The sequence below is a fragment of the Cnephaeus nilssonii genome, assembly GCF_951640355.1.
Source record: "Cnephaeus nilssonii genome assembly, chromosome: 5".
NCBI lineage: Eukaryota > Metazoa > Chordata > Mammalia > Chiroptera > Vespertilionidae > Cnephaeus > Cnephaeus nilssonii.
In genome coordinates this window covers 24,054,248-24,079,218 of record NC_137076.1, presented here as the reverse complement: position 1 = coordinate 24,079,218, position 24,971 = coordinate 24,054,248, and the positions used below count along the sequence as shown (strand labels likewise).

General features: G+C 43.4%; 1 protein-coding gene across 1 annotated transcript in view; it reads right to left on the bottom strand.

Annotated features, from left to right (window-relative positions):
• Positions 1-12,404: 12,404 nt before the first annotated feature.
• LOC307100248 (uncharacterized protein) overlaps positions 12,405-24,971 on the bottom strand; it is a gene marked incomplete at its 3' end in the record, with an annotated part of 127,214 nt that continues 114,647 nt past the window's right edge. Inside the window, exons 10-14 of the mRNA XM_079772636.1 lie at positions 16,995-17,121; positions 16,507-16,579; positions 14,894-15,486; positions 13,381-13,443; positions 12,405-12,547 (exon numbers count right to left, since the gene is read on the bottom strand). Coding sequence (XP_079628762.1) covers positions 12,405-12,547; positions 13,381-13,443; positions 14,894-15,486; positions 16,507-16,579; positions 16,995-17,121 — 999 coding nt within the window. The remainder of the gene's footprint in view (positions 12,548-13,380; positions 13,444-14,893; positions 15,487-16,506; positions 16,580-16,994; positions 17,122-24,971) is intronic.

The window sequence follows — 24,971 nt, the reverse complement described above, 5'->3', positions numbered from 1 at the left end:
CCAAGACCCGGCCCAAAAATCTGTCTCCTACACAGCAACTCTTCCTTTATAGACACAGAGGATCTGCACGGCCAATTGGCCTGGAGGACAATTCCTCCCAGCGACTCCAACAACAATCAAGACTTAACTATACAAAGGAAGACCAAGATGGAGGCATAGGGCAGAAGCCTGATTGCTGCCTACCACAACAATTTTGAGTCTACGACGGGAGAGCAGAGCAGACACCATCCAGAACCACCGGAGGGCTGACTGAGCAGATGCTCTACAACTAGAATAAAAGAGAGGGGTACTCGGGATGATGCTGATGCCGGTGACCCAAAGATCACACTTTAAGAACTACGGCTCAGACGACACAGTGGCGGCCTGGAACGTGCTCGGCGCAGTTCCCCCGGCGGTCTCCGGCTGAGGGGAAGGCCCCACTCGCTGCCGAGCACGGACAGACGAGCCCCTGGGAGACATGGGGTGGGAGACTCCGCGCTTGCTGACCTCCGAGTCCTTCAAGAATCTCAACGCCCCGGAAGCGGCCAGGTGCGCACGCTCGGTGACTGGCCACCGCTGCAGACCCAAGGGCCGACGCAGCCACCCCGGACCAGCCCGCTGCCGCGCACCGGGCACACCGGAGCTTTGCCGACCCCGCCGCCCAGTGAGTTCTGCGGCGGCTGCCCTGGAGCTCTGAGAAAATGGCCGAAGGAATTACTGAGATGGAATTGACCAACAGGAAATGGGATCAAGAAGACGAAACCCCGCTGGGTCCCGGATCCGGGTGAAGCTGCGCGCCCCTGGGTCCGGGTGAGGCTGGGAACTGGGTCAGGGTGAGTCTGGGTCCCGGGTCCGGGTGAGGCCGTGGACCCCTGGATCCGGGTGAGCCTGGGCCCCGGGTCCGGGCGAGGCCACGGGTCCCTGGATCCAGGTGAGCCTGGGCCCCGGGTCCGGGCGAGGCCGCGGGCCCCTGGATCCGGGTGAGCCTGGGCCCCGGGTCCGGGCGAGGCCGCGGGCCCCTGGATCCGGGTGAGCCTGGGCCCCGGGTCCGGGCGAGGCCGCGGGCCCCTGGATCCGGGTGAGCCTGGGCCCCGGGTCCGGGCGAGGCCGCGGGCCCCTGGATCCGGGTGAGCCTGGGCCCCGGGTCCGGGCGAGGCCGCGGGCTCCTGGATCCAGGTGAGCCTGGGCCCCGGGTCCGGGCGAGGCCGCGGGCCCCTGGATCCGGGTGAGCCTGGGCCCCGGGTCCGGGCGAGGCTGCGGGCCCCTGGATCCGGGTGAGCCTGGGTCCCGGGACCGGGTGAGGCCGCGGGCCCCTGGAGCCGGGTGAGGCCGCGGGCCCCTGGAGCCGGGTGAGCCTGGCCCCGGGTCCGGGTGAGGCCGCGGGCCCCTGGAGCCGGGTGAGCCTGGGCCCCGGGTCCGGGTGAGGCCGCGGGCCCCTGGAGCCGGGTGAGCCTGGGCCCCGGGTCCGGGTGAGGCCGCGGGCCCCTGGAGCCGGGTGAGCCTGGGCCCCGGGTCCGGGTGAGGCCGCGGGCCCCTGGAGCCGGGTGAGCCTGGGTCCCGGGTCCGGGTGAGGCCGCGGGCCCCTGGATCCGGGTGAGCCTGGCCCCGGGTCCGGGTGAGGCCGCGGGCCCCTGGATCCGGGTGAGCCTGGCCCCGGGTCCGGGTGAGGCCACAGGCCCCTGGAGCCGGGTGAGCCTGGCCCCGGGTCCGGCCGCGGGCCCCTGGAGCCGGGTGAGCCTGGCCCCGGGTCCGGGTGAGGCCGCGGGCCCCTGGAGCCGGGTGAGCCTGGCCCCGGGTCCGGGTGAGGCCGCGGGCCCCTGGAGCCGGGTGAGCCTGGCCCCGGGTCCGGGTGAGGCCGCGGGCCCCTGGAGCCGGGTGAGCCTGGCCCCGGGTCCGGGTGAGGCCGCGGGCCCCTGGAGCCGGGTGAGCCTGGCCCCGGGTCCGGGTGAGGCCGCGGGCCCCTGGAGCCGGGTGAGCCTGGCCCCGGGTCCGGGTGAAGCCGTGCCCCTGGGTCCGGCCGAGACCAAACCAGAGGGAGTCGGACCTGCATTACCACCATTTGTCCACCATCCAGAGCTGAGGGGTCAGTGCCGACATGTACTCATAAGGAACTGGTGGACATTGATATTGGGTCTCAAAAGAACTGTGGGTCCAGAAAGAAACTCACTACAGACTGATTCATTTGCCTGTCAGCATAACTATTATTGCTCGTCGCACATTCAATTCTTATAAGTATATCTCTAGTGACACATGAGTTCGCTCATCTAGGGGAAATGATGAACAACATGGACTGATGAACAAGAACAGAACCAGAAACAAGGAGGCACCGATCGGACTATCGGGCCTCAGAGGGAGGATAGGGGAGGGTGGGGGGAGAAGGGAGAGATCAACCAAAGGTCTTATGTGCATGCATAAGAGCCTAACCAATGGTTGAGTTCAACAGGGGGTTGGGGCATCCATGGGGAGGGGTGTGGGATGGGAATGGGGGGATGAGGACAAATATGTGACACCTTAATCAATAAAGAAATTAAAAAAAAAAAAAAGTAAAAGAGAGTTCTAGCTGGTTTGGATTAGTAGATAGAGCATCTGCCTGCTGATTAAAGGGTCCCTGGTAAGATTCCGGTTAAGGGCACATATCCAGGTTGCAAGCTTGATCCCCAATAGTGGGTGTGCAGAAGGCAGCTGATCAATGATTCTCTGTCATCATTGATGTTTCTATCTCTCTCACCCTCCCTTTCCTCTTTGAAATCAATAAAAATATATTTAAAAATAAACAGTAAAAGAAAGTCATACTCTATCACTAAGAACAGCTTCTTTAGAAGAGAGACTCTAACTCTGTTTTCTTGCTTAATTTGTATGCTTTGACAATATTCCTAATTTATGAACTTCAGTTGACTCATAGAAGAGATAACTTTTCAAGGAGTAAATGCTTAGAAATTATATATATACTAGTAGCCCTGCGCATGAACCCGTGCTCCAGGAGCTTTCTGTGGGGCCTGGCTGCTCTGCGCCCGGGGCCCAGAGGCTCTCCATGACGCAAGCATTCCGGGCCCCGGCCTGGCCAGAGGCCCATCCACAGCTGGGCATGGAACGCTTGCCTCATTGCCACGGCGACGAAGCAAGAATTCCGCCAGGCCGCTCATACTGTCTGCTCTCAGCGGCCACCACGACTCCGGTGGGGCTGAGAGGACTGGGCACTGCCATCTTGTAGCTATGGGCACCACCATCTTTGTGACAGAGTGATGGTTAATTTGCATATTACCCTACTCAATAAAAGGAAATATTTCAGTATTCAGATAACAAGAAAGGCAAAAACTGTTCCAGAGGAGGTGCAGGCCTTGCACTCCCTGCCAGCCCTAGACATGCCTGGTAGAAAAGAAAAGGTCACACATGTCCATCATCACACAGACCTACTCCATGACCACAATGAATCAAGACCAAAACAAAAAGGCATTCATGTCTGTATACCCGATGAAAGAGAACAGGTTTCCAAAGAATATCACATAATCCAATGCAGAAAAATGTCTGGCTTCCCTGAATGTCAAATAAATGATATATCACCACGCAAAATACAACAAGAAACCCTTTTCAGTGTGTTGTTACTGTCACACCCCACAGCCATTTATGGTTTGTGGTCATTGTTACTATTCTAATTCATTCCATTCCATGTCTCTTTCACCACAGAAAGTATTTGGCTGGAAGGGACTAAAAAAAAACATGATTGAAGTTTTTAATATTTTAATGAGTAAGAAAGCAGTCTGTGCCAACTAAATATAAAAAATAAAAATTTATCTGAGAAAACATGTCTGAGTTTATACACCCATGATAATTGTGACTCAGATTGTATGATTAAGTGGAAGAGATTACGTGTTGTTCTGAAAATACATAATTACAACAGGATATTTAAATATATCCTCAGGAAACAACAAAATACAATAGCTATTAGCGTAAGAGTGCTTGGCAAACAGTTAATATTTCTTTAAAAAGTACAGAAACATTGATTAGAGAGGAAAAATGCACATAATTTTAATCACATACAACCCAAGATAACTGAAAACAGTGAGAGATTAGGCTCACCTCTGAGTGACAGCACACATCCAGAGTCTGCCTGAAATGAGGAAAGTGCGGATTCTCACATGGAAGGACTGGCTCAGAGCCCTCACTGCAGAGGGTGGCACAAGAACAAACTGTCACGGGGCTCCTTGGCACTGCACCATTGCAGCTGTCACAGTGGGATCTGAATCACAGTCAGTAGTAGAACCAACAGGACAAGATGATTACTAGTCAAATTAGACCTCATGCAAATGCAATCTAGAGAAGAGATTCAGAAAACAGCCTCAACCATGACAGTCTACATTTGTTGCCTGGTGGACACCTATGGGCTTGCAGGAAAAGCCAACCTATGTTGGTCATTACTGTTGAATTTTGAACATCTGTAAAGGCTACACCCGACATCAAGGGAAGTGAAGCAGTTGCTGGCGGTATTGAAGATATTCTTGGCTGGCAGGGCAAAGATTGAGAACACAAACTCAAAGCAAATATACACAAAAGCTCAATGCTTCTGTTCATCTCCTTTATACAAGTGGATTCAAAACCAATCTAATCCTATTTCACGTCTACATTCAAGTTTCATGGAAGTGAGGCCTTGCTGATTTCTAACACGGAACCATAAAGGCACCAGATTGTGGAAAATGTAGTTCACAACATTCCTCACGTTGACCTAACAGAGTCAGGAAGGGTCATCTCTGCCTCTAGATCTTATTGTCCAATCACAGGTATTCTCCTCTTAATGCAAACTTCATAGTCCAAACCCAGCCAACAGCAATGACAACAAGCAAAGGATGTAGATGAAAATAACTCACATGGGACTCTACAGTGCACTTTGCATACTTACACATATATGGCAAATATTTATTGAGTAAATTAATACTGAATGTCACCTGCAATTGAAATATTACAAAAACATTTATTGACAAGAAAATGGAGTAAGCCTCTTCTGGGCACTGAAAAGGCACTTTTCTGTTAAGGTAGAATATATATATATATATGAGTGAGGCACATTGATTCAATGCTTGCCATGGGAGGCCAATAGGACAAAATGAAGAAATACCAAAGTAATGTTTTTCTTATTTTTCCATTGATTTCTTAGAGAAAGGAAGAGAGAGAGGGGAAAAAAAGAGAACATCGATATGAGAGAAAGATATCAATTGGTTGCCTCCTGCACGAGCCTTGACCATGGCCCAGCTAGAGAAGAGCCTGCAACCAAGGTACCTGCCCTTGACTGGAATCAAATCCAGGACCTTTAGTCTGTAGGCCGACACTCTAATCCTTGAGCCAAATCGGCTAGGGTTGTCTTATAGCTTTTAAATATATTTTTGTAGATTTCAAATAGGAAGGGAGAGGGAGAGAGATATAGAAACCTGGGACCCTTCAGTCCCCAGGCTGATGCTCTATCCACTCAACAAAACTGGCTAGGGCTTAGTATGTCTTTTTATTACAGCAATTTTTCAGCTCAGAACCTAGGAAGGTAGAGGGACAATTGTATTTCCTTATGCAATACTAGAGGCCCGGTGCATGAGATTATTGCACTGGGGGGGCGGGGCTTCAGCCTGTGTGCCCTCTCACAGCTGGAGAGCCCTTGGGGGATGCCCGACTCACGGCTTAGGCCCGCTCCCTGGCAGTTGGACTTCTTTAGTGCTGCTGCGGAGGCAGGAGAGGCTCCCGCCTCCATCACTGTGCTGGCCAGCTATGAGCCTGGCTTCTGGCTGAGTGGCGCTTCCCCTGTGGGAACGCACTGACCATCAGGGGGCAGCTTCTGCATTGAGCGTCTGCCCCCTGATGGTCAGTGCATGTCGTAGCAACCGGTTGTTCCACTGTTTGGTTGATTTGCATATTAGTCTTTTATTATATAGGATACTGTAGAGGAGTAAGGTTGAAAAAGCAAATTAAATTTGGTAAATGTGAATTTGTAGCCATTATAAATACTGTCTCAACACCAGGGCTTTCTTAAATTTCTATATCCTCTTAAAAAATTATAGTGATATTATTATTCTTATACACCTGACTCCAAAAGTTTGGCATTGTATGGGAGGAACAAATTTCCCATATACCATTCTAGTCTGGTCTAAGAATTAAATTAACATTAAACACATTTGTTGCAGGCGATGGGAACAGCAACAGATGTCTGACCAGTAGGCTCAGACCAAACCTGGGTTCAGCAACCTCGGTACTTGGGTTCTGGCTAGGAAAGAATTAGGGGCCAAGACCCCAAACTGTAAGAGAACATTTATTTGGTAAATCACAGAGATAGAAGAATTCTTAGAACAAATGGGCTTAGAAAACGAATTATAGAGGTAAAGGAAGATCCCTTGGATCTTGGGAGTGAGCAAGCTAATGGTAACATGCCTGGGCGGGGCGGGAGAGGGGGCAAGGAAGGATGAAGGAAAAGGGATAGGGGTGCTCTCAGAAGGTTTCTCAGACCAAAGGGTTTTAAAGGTAGAGATTTTTAAAAAATATGTTTTTATTGATTTCAGAGAGGGGAAGGGGGAGAGAGATAGAAACACCAATGATGAAAGAATCATTGACTAGCTGCCTCCAGCACACTGCCTACTGGAGGTTGAACCCACAACCCAGGCATGTGCCCTTGACTAGAATCAAACCTGGGACCCTTTAGTCCACAGGCCGACGCTCTACCCACTGAGCCAAACTGGCTAGGGTGAGGGTGGAGATTTTAGGGGAGGTCCCAGGGAAAGAGCTCAATAGAATATTCTGCAGTTTCCCAGGTGTGTCCTTTCAGGGTTGAGGTCGCCACTGATTGATTGGCAGGCACCAGGGCAAGGGCTCATTATTCAATGCAGCTGGTCCTGAGGCTGATTTTATTGCTTACCTGGGCCTGGAGCTCAAATAATACTGAGGAATAGAAGTTGTCTACAGGGAGGAAAGGTCAGGGGGCCTACTCTGTGGATATGCAGAGTGAGGAAGTCACCCTGGGCTGGGGGAAGGGTCCCACCCTATAATGGATTGTTCCTTGCTAGGCACCTGGGGCTTTTCCACCCTGGTGACCTTCTGTACTAGCCTTTTTTCCTTGGTCCGCTTATGGCTGTCTAACTGCCTAACACGGGTTAACAAGAAACAAAAACTTTTTAATTAGCATTTTTTATATGCAGGAATTTCACAAAGAGTTGAAACTCAACTAGTGGTCAGAGAAGTGAGACTTCTATGCCATCTGGAGGTGAGGAAAGGCTAGAGGTCTGGATCTTCTGGCGTTGTGGGAGACAATTCACTGGAAGGTGAGAGGAAGAAATGTTTGTTAAGCAAAGGTGGTCCAGTTAATAAGTAAGTCTCTTAGGTGAAAAACGTACACTAAGTAATAAAAGCCAAATATGCAAATTGTCCCCTATGAAGGAGTTCAACTGGGAGTCTGACTGCTCACTATGACATGCGCTGACCACCAGGGGGCAGCACGGAACATGACGGGCATAGGTGATGCGGCACTGGCAGAGGGTGGCAGTGGAGGCACTGCTGACCGCAATGGGCCCTGATGAGAGTGGGACCATGGTGGCATGGTGGAGCAGGTGAGCAGGCAGCGCCATGCCAAAGCGGGTGCGAGCAGGCACCCAATCACCCTGTAGATGGAGACCAGCGGCGGCAGCGGAGGGTGAGGCTGGCACCCAGCTACCAGGCAATGATGGAGTTAGGTGGGGCTGCGGGTGCAAGCTGGGGGTGAGAGCATGGGTGCCGATCACCACAAGCCACCCAGAGGGAGCCACTGGTGCACAAATTTGTGCACCGGGCCTCTAGTCTCTGACAATAGTTCTCTTCTAGGTACAAAGGACCCTTTTCTAATATAAATTTCCTTTATAATTGCTGATTATCTCACAAGTGGGAGATGTTAAAATTTTGGGGGGTGGGGAGCAGTGCAGGAAGAGTTAAGGGCTTTTCCTAAGTCTACTGCGTTTTGATTGCCTTCAACTCAAAATAAGCCACATCCAAAATGGTGAAAGGAGCTTTTGGGGGCAAAGTGGGCAGATTTAAGAAATTTAAAAAAAAATAAGGGGTCCATAGGGAAAGCACAGGGCTACAAAGAGAATATATTCACAGAATAAGGGAGCTGCCAGAAGGTACACATTTCCATAGGATAAGGGAGCCGAGAGCTGCAGGTCTACAGTTACAAAATAAAGGGAAGGGAGCCACTCCTTCAGAGAGGGAAGAGCAAAGCCCAAAGGGAATAGGAAGACAGTAAGGGAAAAGAGGAGAACCTCAGGTACCTCACCAGTGGTTTGAGCTCTCGAGTTGCTATAGTGACTAATCAGAGGGGATATCGAGGCACAAAGAACCACAAACTTTATGAACCGTAGAAAAAAGGGACAGTGGGATTTTCTTCCCCTCCCCACATGGGATTCTGTGCTTGTTTCTCAATAAATTTTCATCCTAAACTATACCACCCTTTGTCCATGGTTTCCTCCTTCAACTCCACCTGGACAAGGACCCGGGAATCATCCTGCCCAGAAGACCACCACACTTTCCAGTCCAATTTTCACGTTTCAATGGCATATTTTGAGGTGGCATGTTCTGAACCCCTTCAGGATGTAAAATAAATTCTCCCAGGTTACATGGAGAGGTGACCAAGGCTGCATTGTAATTTGGGTGTGGTCCATCCCTCTGTCACAGAGCCTGTGCAGTTCCCATAGGCCCTGGTGGGTGAATGTAAAGTAGATGGGACTCATGGACGGTGGCGCCCAGTGGAAGTAGATGAGCTTCATGATAAAAGCACGAGAATGAAAGATTGGGTTTAGGAGAGAAAAATCTGTTTGACTGGAAACACTTGAAATAAACTCAGGTATTGAAGGAAGAAATATTTTCTCACACATAGCAACTAATGATTTCAGGTAACAACTGTTCTGACAAGAAGCTGCGTAGCTGGCTTTAATTATTTATTTATTTTTAGCTTCTAAATCTGGAGCAGTTGTCCAGCTGAGCTGTGACTGGCTAAAGTTTGGGGGAGGGCTTCTCTTGGCAGCTGGAATTAAAAGGCCATGGGACTCGCAGGACTCATAGGCCACCATCTAAGTGAGGACTGAGATTTCCGGGGCATCCACTTCTCACTGCAGAGCCCAGCTTCCCGAAGAAACCCACCTCAGTCCAGTCCTTCATTCAGGGCCCACTGGCAGTTGAAGCAGCTCTGGCAGGACTCCCAGCAGAAATCAACTATCCCATCTGTCTGGATGACCTGAGAGGCCCTGTCACCATCGAAGGTGGGCACAACGTCTGTCACTCCTGCATCCAGCAGTCCTGGACTGATCTACAGGACAGGTTCTCTTGCCCTGTGTGCCGTCACCCATGCGAAGAGAGGAGCAACACCCAGCAGGAAGGATGGTTGACATCACCAAGCTCCTCCAGACCACCAGGGGCAAGAGGCAGGAAGAGGGGTGCTTGTGAGACAAGCACAAGGTCATGACCCTCTTCTGAGAGGACCTACAGTTGTTCTGTCCCCTGTGCACTCAGCCCTCTGACCACCAGGAGAGGCCCATGGAGGAGGCTGCCCGTCATCACAGGCAAAAGGCTCAGCAGTTACATTGAGCCCCTGAAGAAGCAGGTGACAGATGTTCAGAAATTAATAATCATTCAAAGCAAAAATACTCTTAGAATGTAGAGAAGGTGGAAAACCAAAGGCTGGAATTACTCTCTGAATTTAAGCACCTGAGGCGGATATTAGAACATGATCAAGAAGCACATCTTTCAAGATTAGCTGATGAAGAAAAGGCTCTTGAAAAGAAACTCAGCATTAATATAACCCCATTTTCAAAGTACAATTCCACATCCAAAGACCTACTGAGTAAGGTAGAAGAGTGCACTGTGCTGAGGGAAGTGGAATGGCTGTTTTGTTATATCCCACGACTTCCATTTCATGCTCCTTCTACTCTAGCATGAATGAGCTTTCTGAAATGCCCCACAAATACACTCTTATTCCCTTTCAGAATCCAACTCATCTTTCAAGATCCCAGCCAAACAAAACTTGTTCTCTGTAAAACTTGTCCAGACAAGTCTTTTCTAGCTACTTGAAAACTCCTATGAAACATACTACTCCTTGCCCTGACCGGTGTGGCTCAGTGGATAAGAGCATCGGCCTGCGGACTGAAGGGTCCCAGGTTCGATTCCGGTCAAGGGCATGTACCTTGGTTGCGGGCACATCCCCAGTAGGAGGTGTGCAGGAGGCAGCTGATCGATGTTTCTAACTCTCTCTCCCTCTCCTTTCCTCTCTGTAAAAAATCAATAAAATATACTTTTTAAAAAAAGAAAAAAGAAACATACTACCCTTAATATTTAGTTGCAATATTTCTCATGCTGCCTTGTATTATTTTGCAAGACTACATTGAAGGGGTTGGGCCTACAATAGTGTCTTTTCCCTGTCTCGCATTTGATGCTCAAGAAATACATAATGTCTATATCCAATACTGTCCAATGGATCGCACAGGAAATATAATAAATCCATACAAATAGCACCCATCCTTCTCTAATTCACATCTGCAAGTGAAAGGGAAGATGCATCCTTATACAAATAATCTCTTCATTTTCACCATTAATAACTACATTGCTACCTGTAGAACATATCTCTTCTCTCTTGTGACAGTAACTCTATTTTCGTTTGGGACCCACCATCTACCTCTGCATTAAGTCTCAATGGGAACATCTTTCAATACTCTTCCCCCTCCTCTGGCCTAGGGGTGGTCATGGGACTAAAGAGATCTGGGCAATTCAACTCTGTGGGCAGTAGAGCCAAGGGAGACCCTGGTTAACAGGGATCCATTCCAGGGCAGACCCTGACAGGACTTGAGCTGCCCTTGTTGGGTCCTTTCAGAGGCCTGTGTTCATCTGCCCCATTTCAGAGAAATGCCTGCCTTCCTTCAGTTAGACAGAGTTCCTTTTACTGCTTGCAAACAATTAACTTCAACTAAAAAGCCTTCACCTTTTTGAAGTCGCTGAAGTGTCTGGGCCTATGACATGGAAGATCATGTTTAGCTTTTTACTGAATGGTAACATTGATATCCACAAAATACCAAAGCAGGCAACTTGCTCAGATTGACAGTGATTTAGCTATGTTGAAACAGATTTCTAGAATTGTACTCATTGTAAAGCTAAAAGCTACAGATCCAAGGACTCAGGGGTAGCTAAGCATCAACCAAAAAGCATTTACCAAAAAACAACACACACACACACACAAAAAAAACCATTCACTGCATGCATTTTTCCAAGTCTCTCATTTTACTTATTCATTTTATTTCCATACGTTGTCAGTTCATGAACACCACCCTTAAAAATTTAGAATTAAATTGTTCTTAAAGTTTATTTCATTCTCTACAAGATATATATTTTTAAACTAACATTTTTATTAATTTCAGAGAGGGAGAGATAGAAACATCAATGATGTGAGAATATCAATGATTGGCTGCCTCCTTGTCACCCCCTACCACGCATTGAGCCAACAATCCAGGCATATCCCCTTGACTGGAATTGAACCAGGGATGCTTCTATCAAGTCCAATGCTCTATCCACTGAGCCAAATTGGCCAGGGCCAAACTGTCTTTAAATATGAGTCTCAAATATACTTCCAGGTAAAAAAGGAGGAATTTTTAGTCTTATTAGAAAGTGTTTATTATTTGTCTAGATTAATTTAACGATGGTAACTACCATCTAAGCTCTTGTAAAACTGGAACTGTGTTTCATAGGTCTTGCCTAATGGACCTTATTCAGTGATAAGATCATAGTAATATTTCTATTAATTTATTAATACAAATTAGTGCTTTAATGTCTCTCAACTTTGTATATTCAAAGGTCATCTTATTTTGTGCCAGTAGGGTAACTCAGTTGACTCTAGGTCAAATGTTTCCCTTTAAAATGTTGCAATATACTTAAGAAAAGATTTTCTGCAATTATGCTATCACTACGTACACTGTAAACTAGTAATCTGCTTTGGATCCATCTATGAAAGGAGACTCAAAAATCCTTTCATTCCTACCATGCCTGCCTAAATTCAAAACATCCATTGTTTTTCTCGAAAGTCGGTTTCCTGGGGATGAGAGCCACGGGTCTTCCCGTAGGATGCTGGCAGCTGGCCTGCGTGTTGCAGCCACTCCAGATCCCACAGCCCTTCAGAGCCAAGAGAGGGGACCTGTAAGGAGGGGAGATTTGCCCTGCACATGCCAGTGGGATATAGCAGAGTACAGAAGCTGGGCCCCCAGGCCACGCACGGAGCCTGGACTGTGAGGACAGGCGCAATGCTCCGTTCCAGGAGCAGAAGCGCACTGTACATGGGCTAGGCGTCTTCCTGGGACCCAGCCCCCACACAGCAGCACACCCTGGTGGGGAACCAGGAAAATAAGGCCAAAACCTATGTGTCAGGGATCCTACCCCACACTGGTGCATCCTCATGCAACCCCGCGCTGTGGGCCAGGCCCACTCATGAGGCTTCCTTTCATTACATCTTCTAAGATGTGTGACCCATCGGAAGGTTTTCCCACATTGTTTACATTCATAAGGTTTTCCCCCAGGATGTGTTCTTCCATGCTTTCTATGAGACGGAGAAACTGAAAACTTAACCACATTCATTACATTCATAGAGCCTTTTTCCACTGTGTATGCTTAAATGTGCCGGAGGCAACCAATTGATTTGTTTCTCTCACACCAATATCACTGTCTTTCCCTCTGACTTCCACTCTCTCAATGGAAAAATATCCTCAGGTGAGGATTAAAAAAAAAGAACTAGGATGGTCAAAGGCTTTTCTATACTCTACACGATAGGGCTTATTTTCAGTGAGAGTTCTTGCATTCATTATGATTTCTCTCCACTATTAGTGTTTTTGTGATTTTGAAGGGAACTGGGATGAATAAACACTTTCCTCCATGGCTTACATTCATAGGGTTTTTCCTTATTATGAGTTCTTCCATGATATAAGAGGTAACTTGAAGAAGAGAAAGTTTTAGCACATTCCTTACATTCATAGGGTTTTCCCTCATTATGAGTTCTTTCATGATGGTGGAGGGATCTTGGACAAGAGGAAATTTTACCACTATCGTTACATTCATAGTGTTTTTCCCAAGTATGAATTTTTTCATGATTTTTAAGCAAAGATGGATGTAGGAAAGTTTTACTACATTCCTTACATTCATGAGGCATCTTTCCATGATGAGTTATTTTATGTTCTCTAAGATGTCTGGCAGAAAAGAAGGCTTTCTCACATTACTACAGTCATAGAGTTTCTTCCCAGTATGCACTCTTTCATGATTTCGAAGAGAAGCGGAATATATGAAAGTTTTCCTAAATTTCTGACATTCATATGGTTTCTCCCCAGTATGCATTTTTTCATGATTCCTAAGAAGATGCAGAAAGACTAAAAGCCTTACCACATTGCTGACATACATGGGGCTTTTTTCCAGGGTATGTTCCTTCATGATATTGGAGGGAAGCTGCAAAAGATATACCTTTACCATTATGCTTACATTCTTAGGGTTTTGATACAATATGAATTTTTTCATGCCTTCTAAGTAAAGAGGGATAAGGAAAGGTTTTACCACATTGCTTCATTCATGAGGCTTCTTTCTGTCATGATTTCTTTTGTTTTCCAAGAGAGCTGCTACAATGGAAGGCTTTCCCATATCGTTTACATTGATAGGGTTTTCCCCGTTTGCATTCTTTCATAATATCGAAGGAAAGTTGAAGACCAAAATTTACCACATAGCTTACGTTCATAGGGTTTTTACCCAGAATTAGTTGATAACTTCTAAGGGAACAGAGATGATTGAATGTTCTACCACATTCCTTACATTCAGAAGGCTTCTTTCCATCATGAATTCTTTTGTGATATCCAAGAGAGCTGTGCAAACTGAAGACTTTCCTACGTTGCTTACATTTATAGCGTTTTTCCTTATTATGAGTCCTTTCATGACTTTGCAGGAAAAATAGATAAGAGAAATCTTTATCACAATGATTACATTCATAATGTTTTGTGCCAGTATGAGTACTTTCATGAAGATGGAGGTGATATTGATCATAAAATGTTTTACCACATTGTGTACATTCATGAGGCTTCTTTCCGGCATGACTTTTTTTTATGATTTCCAAGAGAGCTGGGGAAAAAGAAGGCTTTCCCACATTGCTTACATTGATAAGGTTTTTCCCCAGTATGCATTCCTTTGTGATATTTAAGGGAAGCTGAACCAGAAAAAAGTTTCCCACAAACCTTACATTTATAGGGTTTTTCCCCAGTATGGGTTCTTTCATGATTTTGAAGAGAAGATTGATAATAGAAACCTTTACCACAATGCTTACATTCATAGCGTTTTACCGGAGTATGAGTTCTTTCATGCTCTCTAAGGGAATAGGGCCGACGGAATGTTTTACCACATTCCTTACATTCATGAGGCTTCTTTCCGTCATGATTTTTTTTATGTTTTTTAAGAGAGCTGCTAGAATGGAAGGCTTTCCCACATTGTTTACATTTATAGGGTTTCTCTCCAGTATGGATCCTTTCATGATTTCTAAGAAAAGTGGAATGTATGAAAGCTTTCCCACATTGTTTACATTCAAAGGGTTTCTCCCCAGTATGCATTCTTTCATGATTTTTAAGGAAAGAGGGATAAGGGAAAGTTTTACCACATTCCTTACATTCATGAGGCTTCTTGCTGTCATGATTTTTTTTATGTTTAACAAGAGAGCTGCTATAATGGAAGGCTTTCCCACATTGTTTACATTTATAGGGTTTCTCTCCAGTATGGATCCTTTCATGATTTCTAAGAAAAGTGGAATGTATGAAAGCTTTCCCACATTGTTTACATTCAAAGGGTTTCTCCCTAGTATGCATTCTTTCATGATTTCTAAGAGAACTGGGATGTTTGAAAGCTATCTCACATTGCTTACATTCATAGGGTTTTTCCCCAGTATGAGTTCTTTCATGAATTTTAAGGAAAGAGGGATAAAGGAAAGTTTTACCACATTCCTTACATTCATGAGGCTTCTTTCCGGCATGACTTCTTTTATGTTTTCCAAGAGAGCTGAGCCAACTGAAGACATTCCCACATTCATAAGGTTTCTCACCAGTACGAGTTCTTTCAGGATTTCTAAGAGAAGTGGAACTGAAGGCTTTTCCAGATTTCTTATATTGATAGGGCTTTACTGCAGTGAGCGCTCCTTCATTTTCTCCAGAGTACTTGGGAGAACTGAAAGCTTTGCCACGTTGCTTACTTTGATATGGTTTCTCTCTCCTATGAGTATTTTTGTGAAGTTTAAAGTAAATGAGACGATTATAGCCTTTCCCACATTGCTCACACTCATAAGGTTTCCCAGGAACATGCATCCTTTCATGATTTCTAAGGGAAGCTGAATAGTAGAAAGTTTTCCCATTGGGGCTGCCTTCATGGCTCTGAATATGTCGGTGAGGCTTTAAAGCTTTCTCAGGCTCCTTATACTTATAAGGTTTTTCTTCATATTCCTGACACGGGTACAGTTTGCATCTAATGTGAGAGCTCAGGTGATTATTCAAGGATAAATAACGTATGAAGAGTTGCCTACACAAACTGAATTTAGGTTGTTTTATTTCAGGAATTTCCTTCTTTTCATTATGATTTGGAATTTGGCAGAAGTTTTCTCTGCATTGACTACCATCCTTCCTTGTCCAGATTCTCTTTATTATATGACTGCTGTAAAAATCAGAAGCATATTAATACTCTATTAATGATTTAATATTTATTAATAGAATCACAATTACATTTTTACCATTTACAAAGAAAGAGTGGGGTTTCTGAACATTCCATTTTTTGAAAGTGGATATCTTAAAACTCCTGATATAAGCTGTATCATAGATCTTCTGAAAACACTTATATTCATTAATGGTACTTCTGTATATTGGTTCCAAGTGGAATTATATTTTATACACTGAACATATAGGTCATATTTAAGAAATAACATTTTGATGAGAATATTCTAAAAATCAATACATTTAAAACTGGACTGATACAATTGGATTATCTGTTTTTAAGATTCTTTTGTGGACCGGGCCCATATGGCTCAGTCGTTCAGGATGGACCCACCCACAGGGGCTTACTGGTTCAATTCTCTGAAAGGGAACATGGGCAGACTGCAGACTTATTTAACCCAGTACAGGGCATACAGAAGGCAGCCTATTGGTTTTTCTATCTCTCCCTCTCACCTCCACATACTAAAATCAAAAACATATTTTTGCACCACCAGCGAGGCTCAGTGGTTGAGCCCTGACTTCTGAACCATGTGGTCATAGTTCAATTTCTGGTCAGGGCACATTCCCAGGTTCTGGACATGATTCCAAATGTGGGGCATGCAGGAGGCAGCCATCAATAATTCTCTCTCATCATTGATGTTTCTTTCTCATTCTCCCTCTTCCTACCTCTCTGAAATAAAATTTTAAAATATTAAATAAATAAATAAAATATATAAAAACATATTTAAGAAAACACACAAAGATGCTCTTAATGCTTTGTCATGTCAATGCGACTCACCTAAGATTCCTCCTATGATTTTCATACTGATCTTCACTGTCATGGTCATCACATTGTTCTTCTAAAATACATGCTAGAAAAAGTATTATAAACTATTAAAGAATATAAAAAATGGCTAGATTTTAGGGACACAATAAGCTGTGATCATTCCTAGTTTAATTATCAATGTACTCCTTTTCCATATTTCAGTTCTTCAAACAGCATTAATGAGCAAGCAACACTAGTTTTCTAACTGACTAATTAAGTAACAAGTTGTTGCAGGCCAAAGTTGCTCTATGGTTGACCATCAACCTATGAATCGGTATGAACTGGGAGGTCACAGGTCAATTTCCAGTAGGACCAGTATGTAGGCTAGATCCCCAATGTGAGTCTCACAGGAGATACCCAATCAGTGATTCTCTCATCGTTAATTTTTCTCTCATTCTCTCCCTCTCCTTCCTCTCTAAAATAAAAAATATATATTTTAAAAAATACTTTATGATACCTACCTACAGATGCCAGGTTCCAGAAGGTTTCCAGCATCACATCTGTGTAGAGTTCCTTCTGGGTGGGATCCAGGAAAGCCCACTCCCCCATGGTGAACTCCACATTAACATCCTCAAAGGCCACTGAGTCCTAAAACATCCCACATATGCATATGGGAGAATGGGTGAGATAGACAGCACTGGCAACTTATACGTAATTCATAAGAAGTTCACATAGGACACATGGTCCCCAACTCTCAGTCTATGACTTGATTATAGTAAGATTATTATTAATTTGCTTCACTCACTTCCTCAAGACCACATGGAACTTATTGATAGGATTTACTGGGATCACTTCAAGTCTTCATTGCTCTCTAATGCCAGGGAAAAGAGCACCTTGAACAACTTCTATAGTAATACATTTAAATACTACAATTTTAAGCCCATCCATTCCTTGTGAGAAAACCTCCATTATAACCACCATTTGATGCAGCCGTCCATGAAACATACTGTCGTGTCTGCATAAAGTAATAGAGTCTGTGAACACAGTAAAGGCCTGGTAGCTTGCTCTTCTATTCTCATCACCAAACAGGAGAGGCCAGGCCGTGTGTGGAAATTCAAATGGGAACAAAATGTACTTGGCGATATTGTCCTGAAGTACACCAGATTATTAGAAATAGTTAGATACACCTGAATGAATGTAAATATTCTTACAGAGGAGAATGAACGATCATTTGTTTTTATATTATTTGTTAGTAACTCAGTTTGACCTTCTTTTGCCTCTCTCATTTCATAGAGATAGGATGTTACAGTTAGAAATCAGGCATGGGCAAGACAGGGGAACTTAGTCCTCTACAAAAGTCCTCTACTCATGAACCTGAGGGTTACTTCATACTGATTTATAGGACACATAGACACATATATTGAAATCATAAGATCACACTCAAAAGAAGTCTTTCTGGCAGAACTGTGACACTAACTGGGGCCTGGACCTTGAGGAACAATTTAAGACTTGGCATGTACAAGGGTCTTTATTGAGATCTGTAATATTTTCATGTTGGAATTAGTTTTACCTGAAACTAATATAAAATAAAATTAAATGTAAACTGTAATTGGAATGTAAACTGTAATTGGAAGTACACAGTATATGGTGTTTATGGAGAGGAAAAATTAATATAATTAAAATGTCCATAGTACCCAAAGCAATCTGTAGCTTCAACGCAATTCCTATTAAGATACCCATGATGAAACTCACATAACTAGAATATTCAAAAATTTTACATAGACCACAAAACACCCTGAATAGCAACAACAATCTTGAGAAAGAAGAACAAATGTGGATGAATCACACTACCTAATATTGAACTGTACTACAAGGCCACAGTAATCAAAACAGCATGGTCTTGGCCTAAAAACAGCATATAAATCAGTGGAATGGAACAGAGAGCCTAGAGATAAGATTCTAAGGCTAATGTCCCAGTCCACTCTTTTATGAGTAACCATTTATTTACTGTAGGATTTTTTTCTGTTTCTGTTTTTAACATCTCTTCTATTTTTTAAATACCTTTTTATTTATTTCAGAGAAGAAAAGAAAGGAAGACACAGATACAAGCATCAATGACAAGAGGGAATCATTGATTGGCTGCCTTCTGCACGTTAGACGGAGCCCACAACCTAGGCATGTGCCCTTGACCAGAATCAAACCTGGGACTCTGGTCCACAGGCCGATGCTCAATCCACTAAGCCAAACTGGCTAGGACAATAGCTCTTCTTATAGGTAAGATTTCATGTTGTTAGACTACTCAAAAAGAAAAAAAAAATATGGGAAATAATTATCTAAACCCCACAAGTCTTTTTCCTAGGAGGATTAGACCTGTAGAAGTGCCTTCCACAAGGCTGCAAAAATAGCAGTAGGGGGCCACTCCCATTTTATCAAAAAGAAAAAACAATTAAAGGCCAGTGATTTATCCCTGTTACAAAATTTGACAAGATAGTGCCTTGGGTAATAATGATTGGCTTTAAAAATCTCAAAGGTAGTAAAAGGAAAATAAATATAACTAAAATGAAGGGTATATGATAAAGCTTTATCAGGGGTAATTATATATGCCTAAACAGTTTTCCAAAGTCTTTGGTAACTTAAAACTTTGGAGTTTGCTGGATTAAATAGTAAAAATTATTAAATATCTAGGTATTTTGAAATTACAGGATACTGAAATATTAATCTGAATTTGCCTCATATGGAGAATCTAAAGGATGGATTTGAATCTGTTAATGAGTAAGTCTTGTATTTTATTTGAAGCAGCTCTTAAAATGTGAATGTATTGCTCATCTGAGGAAAGACAATTACTTACATGCTACCTAAAAGTTAACATTTTTAAGGGTTAAGAATACTAACTAATTGGAAAGAAAGTATTGCTTTGGTGTAATGGAAGGCATGAGGCATAAATATGCATTTTGAAGGAAGAAGAAAGTGGAATCTAAAGCTGGTTATTTTGAGTTAATAAGGTGTCTGAGAAAGATTTGTGAAAGTGGTAGAAAGTTTGTGGAAGTTGTGGGATTTTTGTGATGAGAAATGTTGAAAGGAAATTGTATAAATGGCACAGGCCAGTAAGCCAGGACCAGGGGAATAGGGAAACTGAGATGGTAAAACAGCAATTTGGAGCCATCTAGTAAATCCCATCTTCCCTAACCAAGGACACTTAAGAGGAAATGATTTGCATTTTGCCTCCCTAACCAGAGGGTATAACCAGAAGGTAAATACTTTATATCAATGTACTCAGAGAGACAAACAGAAATCCAATTAGTGTCATTTGCTGACCACATCCAAGGACAAATGAAGTTAGAGAAAAAACCTTATTTAGGGTAGTCCTTTTCTGGTCTGGTAAAAGGGAAAAGATCTTTCCTATTTTTCTACCCAGGAAGCAAAAGTTCTATAAATTATTAAAATGGTTATATTAATGAGGAATTTCTTTTAAAGCCATCTTTTCATCATGGGAACTTAAGTTTGCTAGCCTATGTTTGTGCTTAATACACTTTGATATATGAACTTTTGGTAAAATAAATTTGACAATCCTTCCAGGGTTTGAATTTTAAGAAACTTTTTCTTGACCGAGAATTGCCTTTAGATCACTCCAATTGGCTCTGGAATGCCTCAAGTATTTGTTTCCTCTCTCATGAAGGAAAATTGTCTGCTTAAAGCACATGGGAAGAAGCTTTGTCAAGTAATAACTATATTATGCTTTTATTTATAGCTCTGTTATTCAGGAATATTGTGTTTTGTAGAAAGGACAATATTCCATGTCATTTGCAAGTATCACTGATTCTTAAGACTTTTTGTTTTTTAGATATAAGGAAGCACTTTTAAAGCAACTTGGTAAATTATATATTTCTCTCCCTACTTGTCCCTCCAGTAATTGATAATTTTTATTAAGTAGCAATAAAGTTCTTTGCATGAATTCAATAAGACCTGTTCCAATTGTAGCTATATTAACCAAGGAAAACTGACAATGGGCCTGCTTATAGCAGCCTTGGCTTCACTGCCTTTTGCAGACCTCTGTCCATCCAGCATTCCATGGGAATCCCTTACAATCCACAAGGGCAGGCCACCAATGAACGTGCCCTCGGTACCCTGAAGGGTATGTTAGTAAAAAAAAGGGGGGGGGGGGAATATGGGACTGAAGAACCCTGCTATACTACTATATAAAGCATTCTTTATCCTTCATTTTTTGAATCTGAATGATCATTTTTAATCCTCTGTGAAACAGTACTTGACCTCAATGACCCCGTATCAGAAACCACAAGTCTGGGGGGAGATATAGACACTAAACACTGGGTGGGACCAATGAATTATTAACATGGGGGAGAAGATATGCATGTGTTTCTAGCCCCACAGGGCCGCTGTGGATTCCAACTCGCCAGATTAAACCCTGCCATGGCATGGCATGGGACCAATCCTCTTCCAGAAGTGAAAAATTTGGGCCTGGGGACTTACAGCCCCAAACGATGTGCCTTCCCCACAACCAGAATTATCTGGGGAATGATGATGAAGCTCATAACATAACAGAGAATATAACAGAGAACCAAGAAATCGAACCAAGCCATTACACTCCATTAACATTTGACAAAGGTGGCCAGAGCATACAATGGAGTCAAGAGAGTCTCTTCAATAAATGTTGTTAGGAAAATTGGACAGGTACATGCAAAAGAAATGAAACTAAACCACCAACTTACACCATACACAAGAATAAACTCAAAATGGATAAAAGACTTAAATTCAATGTTAAGTCGTGAAACCATAGAAATCCTAGAAGAAACCATAGGCAGCAAAATCTGAGACATTTCTCATAGCAGAATGTTTATAGACACATCTCCTAAGGCAAAGGAAACAAAGGAAAAAATTAACAAATGGGACTACATCAAAATATAAATCTTCTGCACAGCCAAAGAAACCATCAATAAAACGAAAAGGGAGCCCACTGTATGGGAAAACATATTTAGCAATAATACATCTAATAAAGGGTTAGTATCCAAAATATATAAAAAATTCATACAACTTAACACAAGGAAGACAAACAATCCAATATAAAAAGATGGCCAAGAGACAGATAAAAATATGCTCAAAGTCACTAATCATCCGAGAGATGCAAATCAACAGGACACTGAGGTATCACTTCACACCTTGTCAGAATGGCTGCCATCAACAAATCAACAAATGACAAGTGCTGGTGAGCATGGAGAGAAAAGGGAACCCTAGTACACTGCATGTGGGAATGCAGACTGGTGCAACCATTATGGAAAACAGTATGGAGTTTCCTAAAAAATTAAATATGGAACTGTCATTTGACTCAGTGATCCCACTTCAAGAAATATATGCTAAGAAAACCTGAAATACCAATCAGAAACAATGTATGCACCCCTATGTTCAAAGCAGCACAATTTACAATAGCTAAGATCTGCAAACAGCCCAAGTGCCCATCAGCAGATGAGTGCATAAGAAAGCTGTGGTTTATTTATACCACAGAATACTATGCAGCAGTAAAAAAGAACAATCTCTTTCCATTTGAGACAACATGAAGGAACCTGGACTATATCATGCTAAGTGAAATAAATCAGTCAGAAAAAGACAAGTATCACATGGTCTCTCTCATATGTGGAATCTAAGTAACAAAAAATCAACTGATAAAAGGAGTGGATCCAGAGACATGAGAGCCTGGAAGAGAGTGCAGAATCTCAGAGGGAGGGGGAGGATGGGTGGGTTGGGAGCTAATCCACTAAAGGCCTTGCATGCATATATGCATAATCCATGGGCACAGACAAAAAGGTGCTGAACTCCTAGGGTAGGGGGCAGAACGGGTGGGGGGGGGGGTAATTGGAGAAAAAAAGGCGATATATGTAATACTTTCAACAATAAGGAATTTTTTTTTAAAAGGAAGTACATGCCCTAGCTGGTTTGGCTCAGTGGATAGAGCATCAGCTTGCAGATGAAAAGGTCCCAGGTTCCATTCCGGTCAAGGGCATGTACCTTGGTTGCAGGCTCCTCCCTGGCCTGGGCTCTGGTCAGGGCTCCTGCAGGAGGCAACCGATCCATGTGTTTCTCTCTCACATCAATGTTTCTCTCTGCCTTTGCCTCTGCCACTCTCCCTGAAGAAAATCAATGAAAAATATCCTCAAGTAAGGATTAACAAAGAAAAACAATAGAAAGGAAGCACAAAATGGTAGATACAAAAGAGTCAGGGGCATGTCAGGTATAGCATAGGAAATGAAGTCAATAATATTCTATTAACCATGTGTGATATCAGGTGGGTATTCAACTTATTAAGTTATGTAACTGTCTAATCACTATGTTGACACCTGAAACTAATGTATTGTGTCAACTTATTGAAAAAAAAAAAAGTGCAAGCCCTAGTCAGTATCACTCAGTGAATAGAGTGTCAGCATGTGGACTGAAGGGTCCCGGGTTTGATTCCGGTCAAGGGCACACACCTTGGATGCAAACACCCCTCCCAGCCTGGGCCCTGGTTGGGGCAAGTGCAGGAGGTAACTAGTCGATGTGTTTCTTTCACGTCAATATTTCTTTCTGTCTTTCCCTTTCTCTTCCCCTCTCTCCAAAATTCAATGGAAAAGTATCCTCCTGTGAGAGTTAAAAAAAATATATTTTTAAGAAAATGGTGCATGATTTGGAAATATTCTAAGTGCCCATCAGTAGATGAGTGGATTAAAAAACTGTGGTACATCTACACAATGAAATACTACGCTGCTTTAAAAGAAAAGAAGGAACTTTTGCCATTTACAACAGCATGGATGGACCTGCAGAGCATTATGCTAAGTGAAATAAGCCAGTCAGAGAAAGATAAATATCACATGATCTCAATCATATGTGGGATATAATGAACATAAACTGATGAACAAAAATAGATCCAGAGACTAAAAAACACTGAACAGACAGTCCAACCTCAGAAAGAAGGGAGGGGAGAGGGGTAAGAGATCAACCAAAGGACTTGTATGCATGCATATTAGCATAGCCAATGGACATGGACACTGGGGTGATGGGGGCTCTTCGTGTGGGCAGCAGGGGGTGTCAATAGGGGAAAAAGAAGATATATATAGTACCTTAAACAATAAAAAAAATGGTGCACACACAAACAGAGGACTATTACTGTATTACTCAGCCATTAGAAAAAGATTTTCTGCCACTTGTAACAACACATTCATGGACCTCGAGGGCAGGATGCTTTGTGAAAAAAGTCAAAAAGAGAGAAATGCCATGTGTTCTCACTTATCTGTGGAACCTTTAAAAAAACAACTCCATAGATACACAGCACAGACTGATGGTTGCTAGAGGTTGCAGGAGTGGTGTACAGGGGTGAGGTCGGGGTCAAATGGATGAAAGGTGTCAAAAGGTACAAACTTCCAGTTATTAAATAAGTCATGAAAATGCAGCTTATAGCATGGTGACTACAGTGAGTAATACCATATTTCAGATGTGAAAGTTGTGAAGAGTAAATCTTAAAAGTTCTCTTTACAAGAAAAAGTATTCTATAAGTCTGTATGATGACAGATGATAACAAGACTTATTGTGATGGTCACTTCACAATACATACACATATCAAATCATTATGCTGTACACCTTAAACTAATATATGACAATTGTAACTTAATGAAAAATAAAATCCCTTCTATAAAACAAAAAGATTACAGTGGATTTGAAAAACTGCCATCACCTAGTGATGTCATATCCATCACAGTGTCATAGGGAAATGCATTGCTCAGATGTTTATGATGATGCTGGTGTAAACAAGCTTCCTGTGCGGCCAGTCCTGTGAAAGTCCAGCACATACAGTTACGCTCACTACATAGAAACCTGATGATGAGAAACTGGTTCCTGTATTTGCTGTACTATCCTCTTTATCTTTGTGAGCTTTCTACTTAGTGAAAGAAAACTTTGCTGTGAAGCAGTATGCTGTTTGATGCGGGCAGCAGCCTCAGAGGTCTTGTGCTGACTAAGCGTTTGATTACATCATTGCCTCTTGGGTTTGATTGAACCTGATTTTTGTACATTTCCTGGCCTAAGTGTACAGTGTGATAAAGTCTACAGTCGTGCACAGTAACGTCCTAGGCCTTCATATTCACTCACCAACCACTGACTCCTGCAGAGCAGCCTCCAGTCCTGGAGCCCATTCAGGGTCAGTGCCCACACGGATGTACCATTTTCTACCTTGCACACCACATTTTTACTGCACCTTTTCATAAATGCTTACTACCACTGCATTACAATTGCCTACAGTATTCAGTACAGTAGCACGTTGTACAGGTTTGCTGCCTAGGACCCACAGGCTACACCATATGGCCTAGGTGTGTAGTAGGAAACACCATGCAGGTGTGTGTAAGAGAACTGAAAACAACAAAACTGCCTCTAGATATACTCCCCAGGTTCAGGGTGCATGCCTGTATGTACCTGCAGTTTCACCTCTCCCAGGAGTAAAATTCTAACCCAGTCACTCT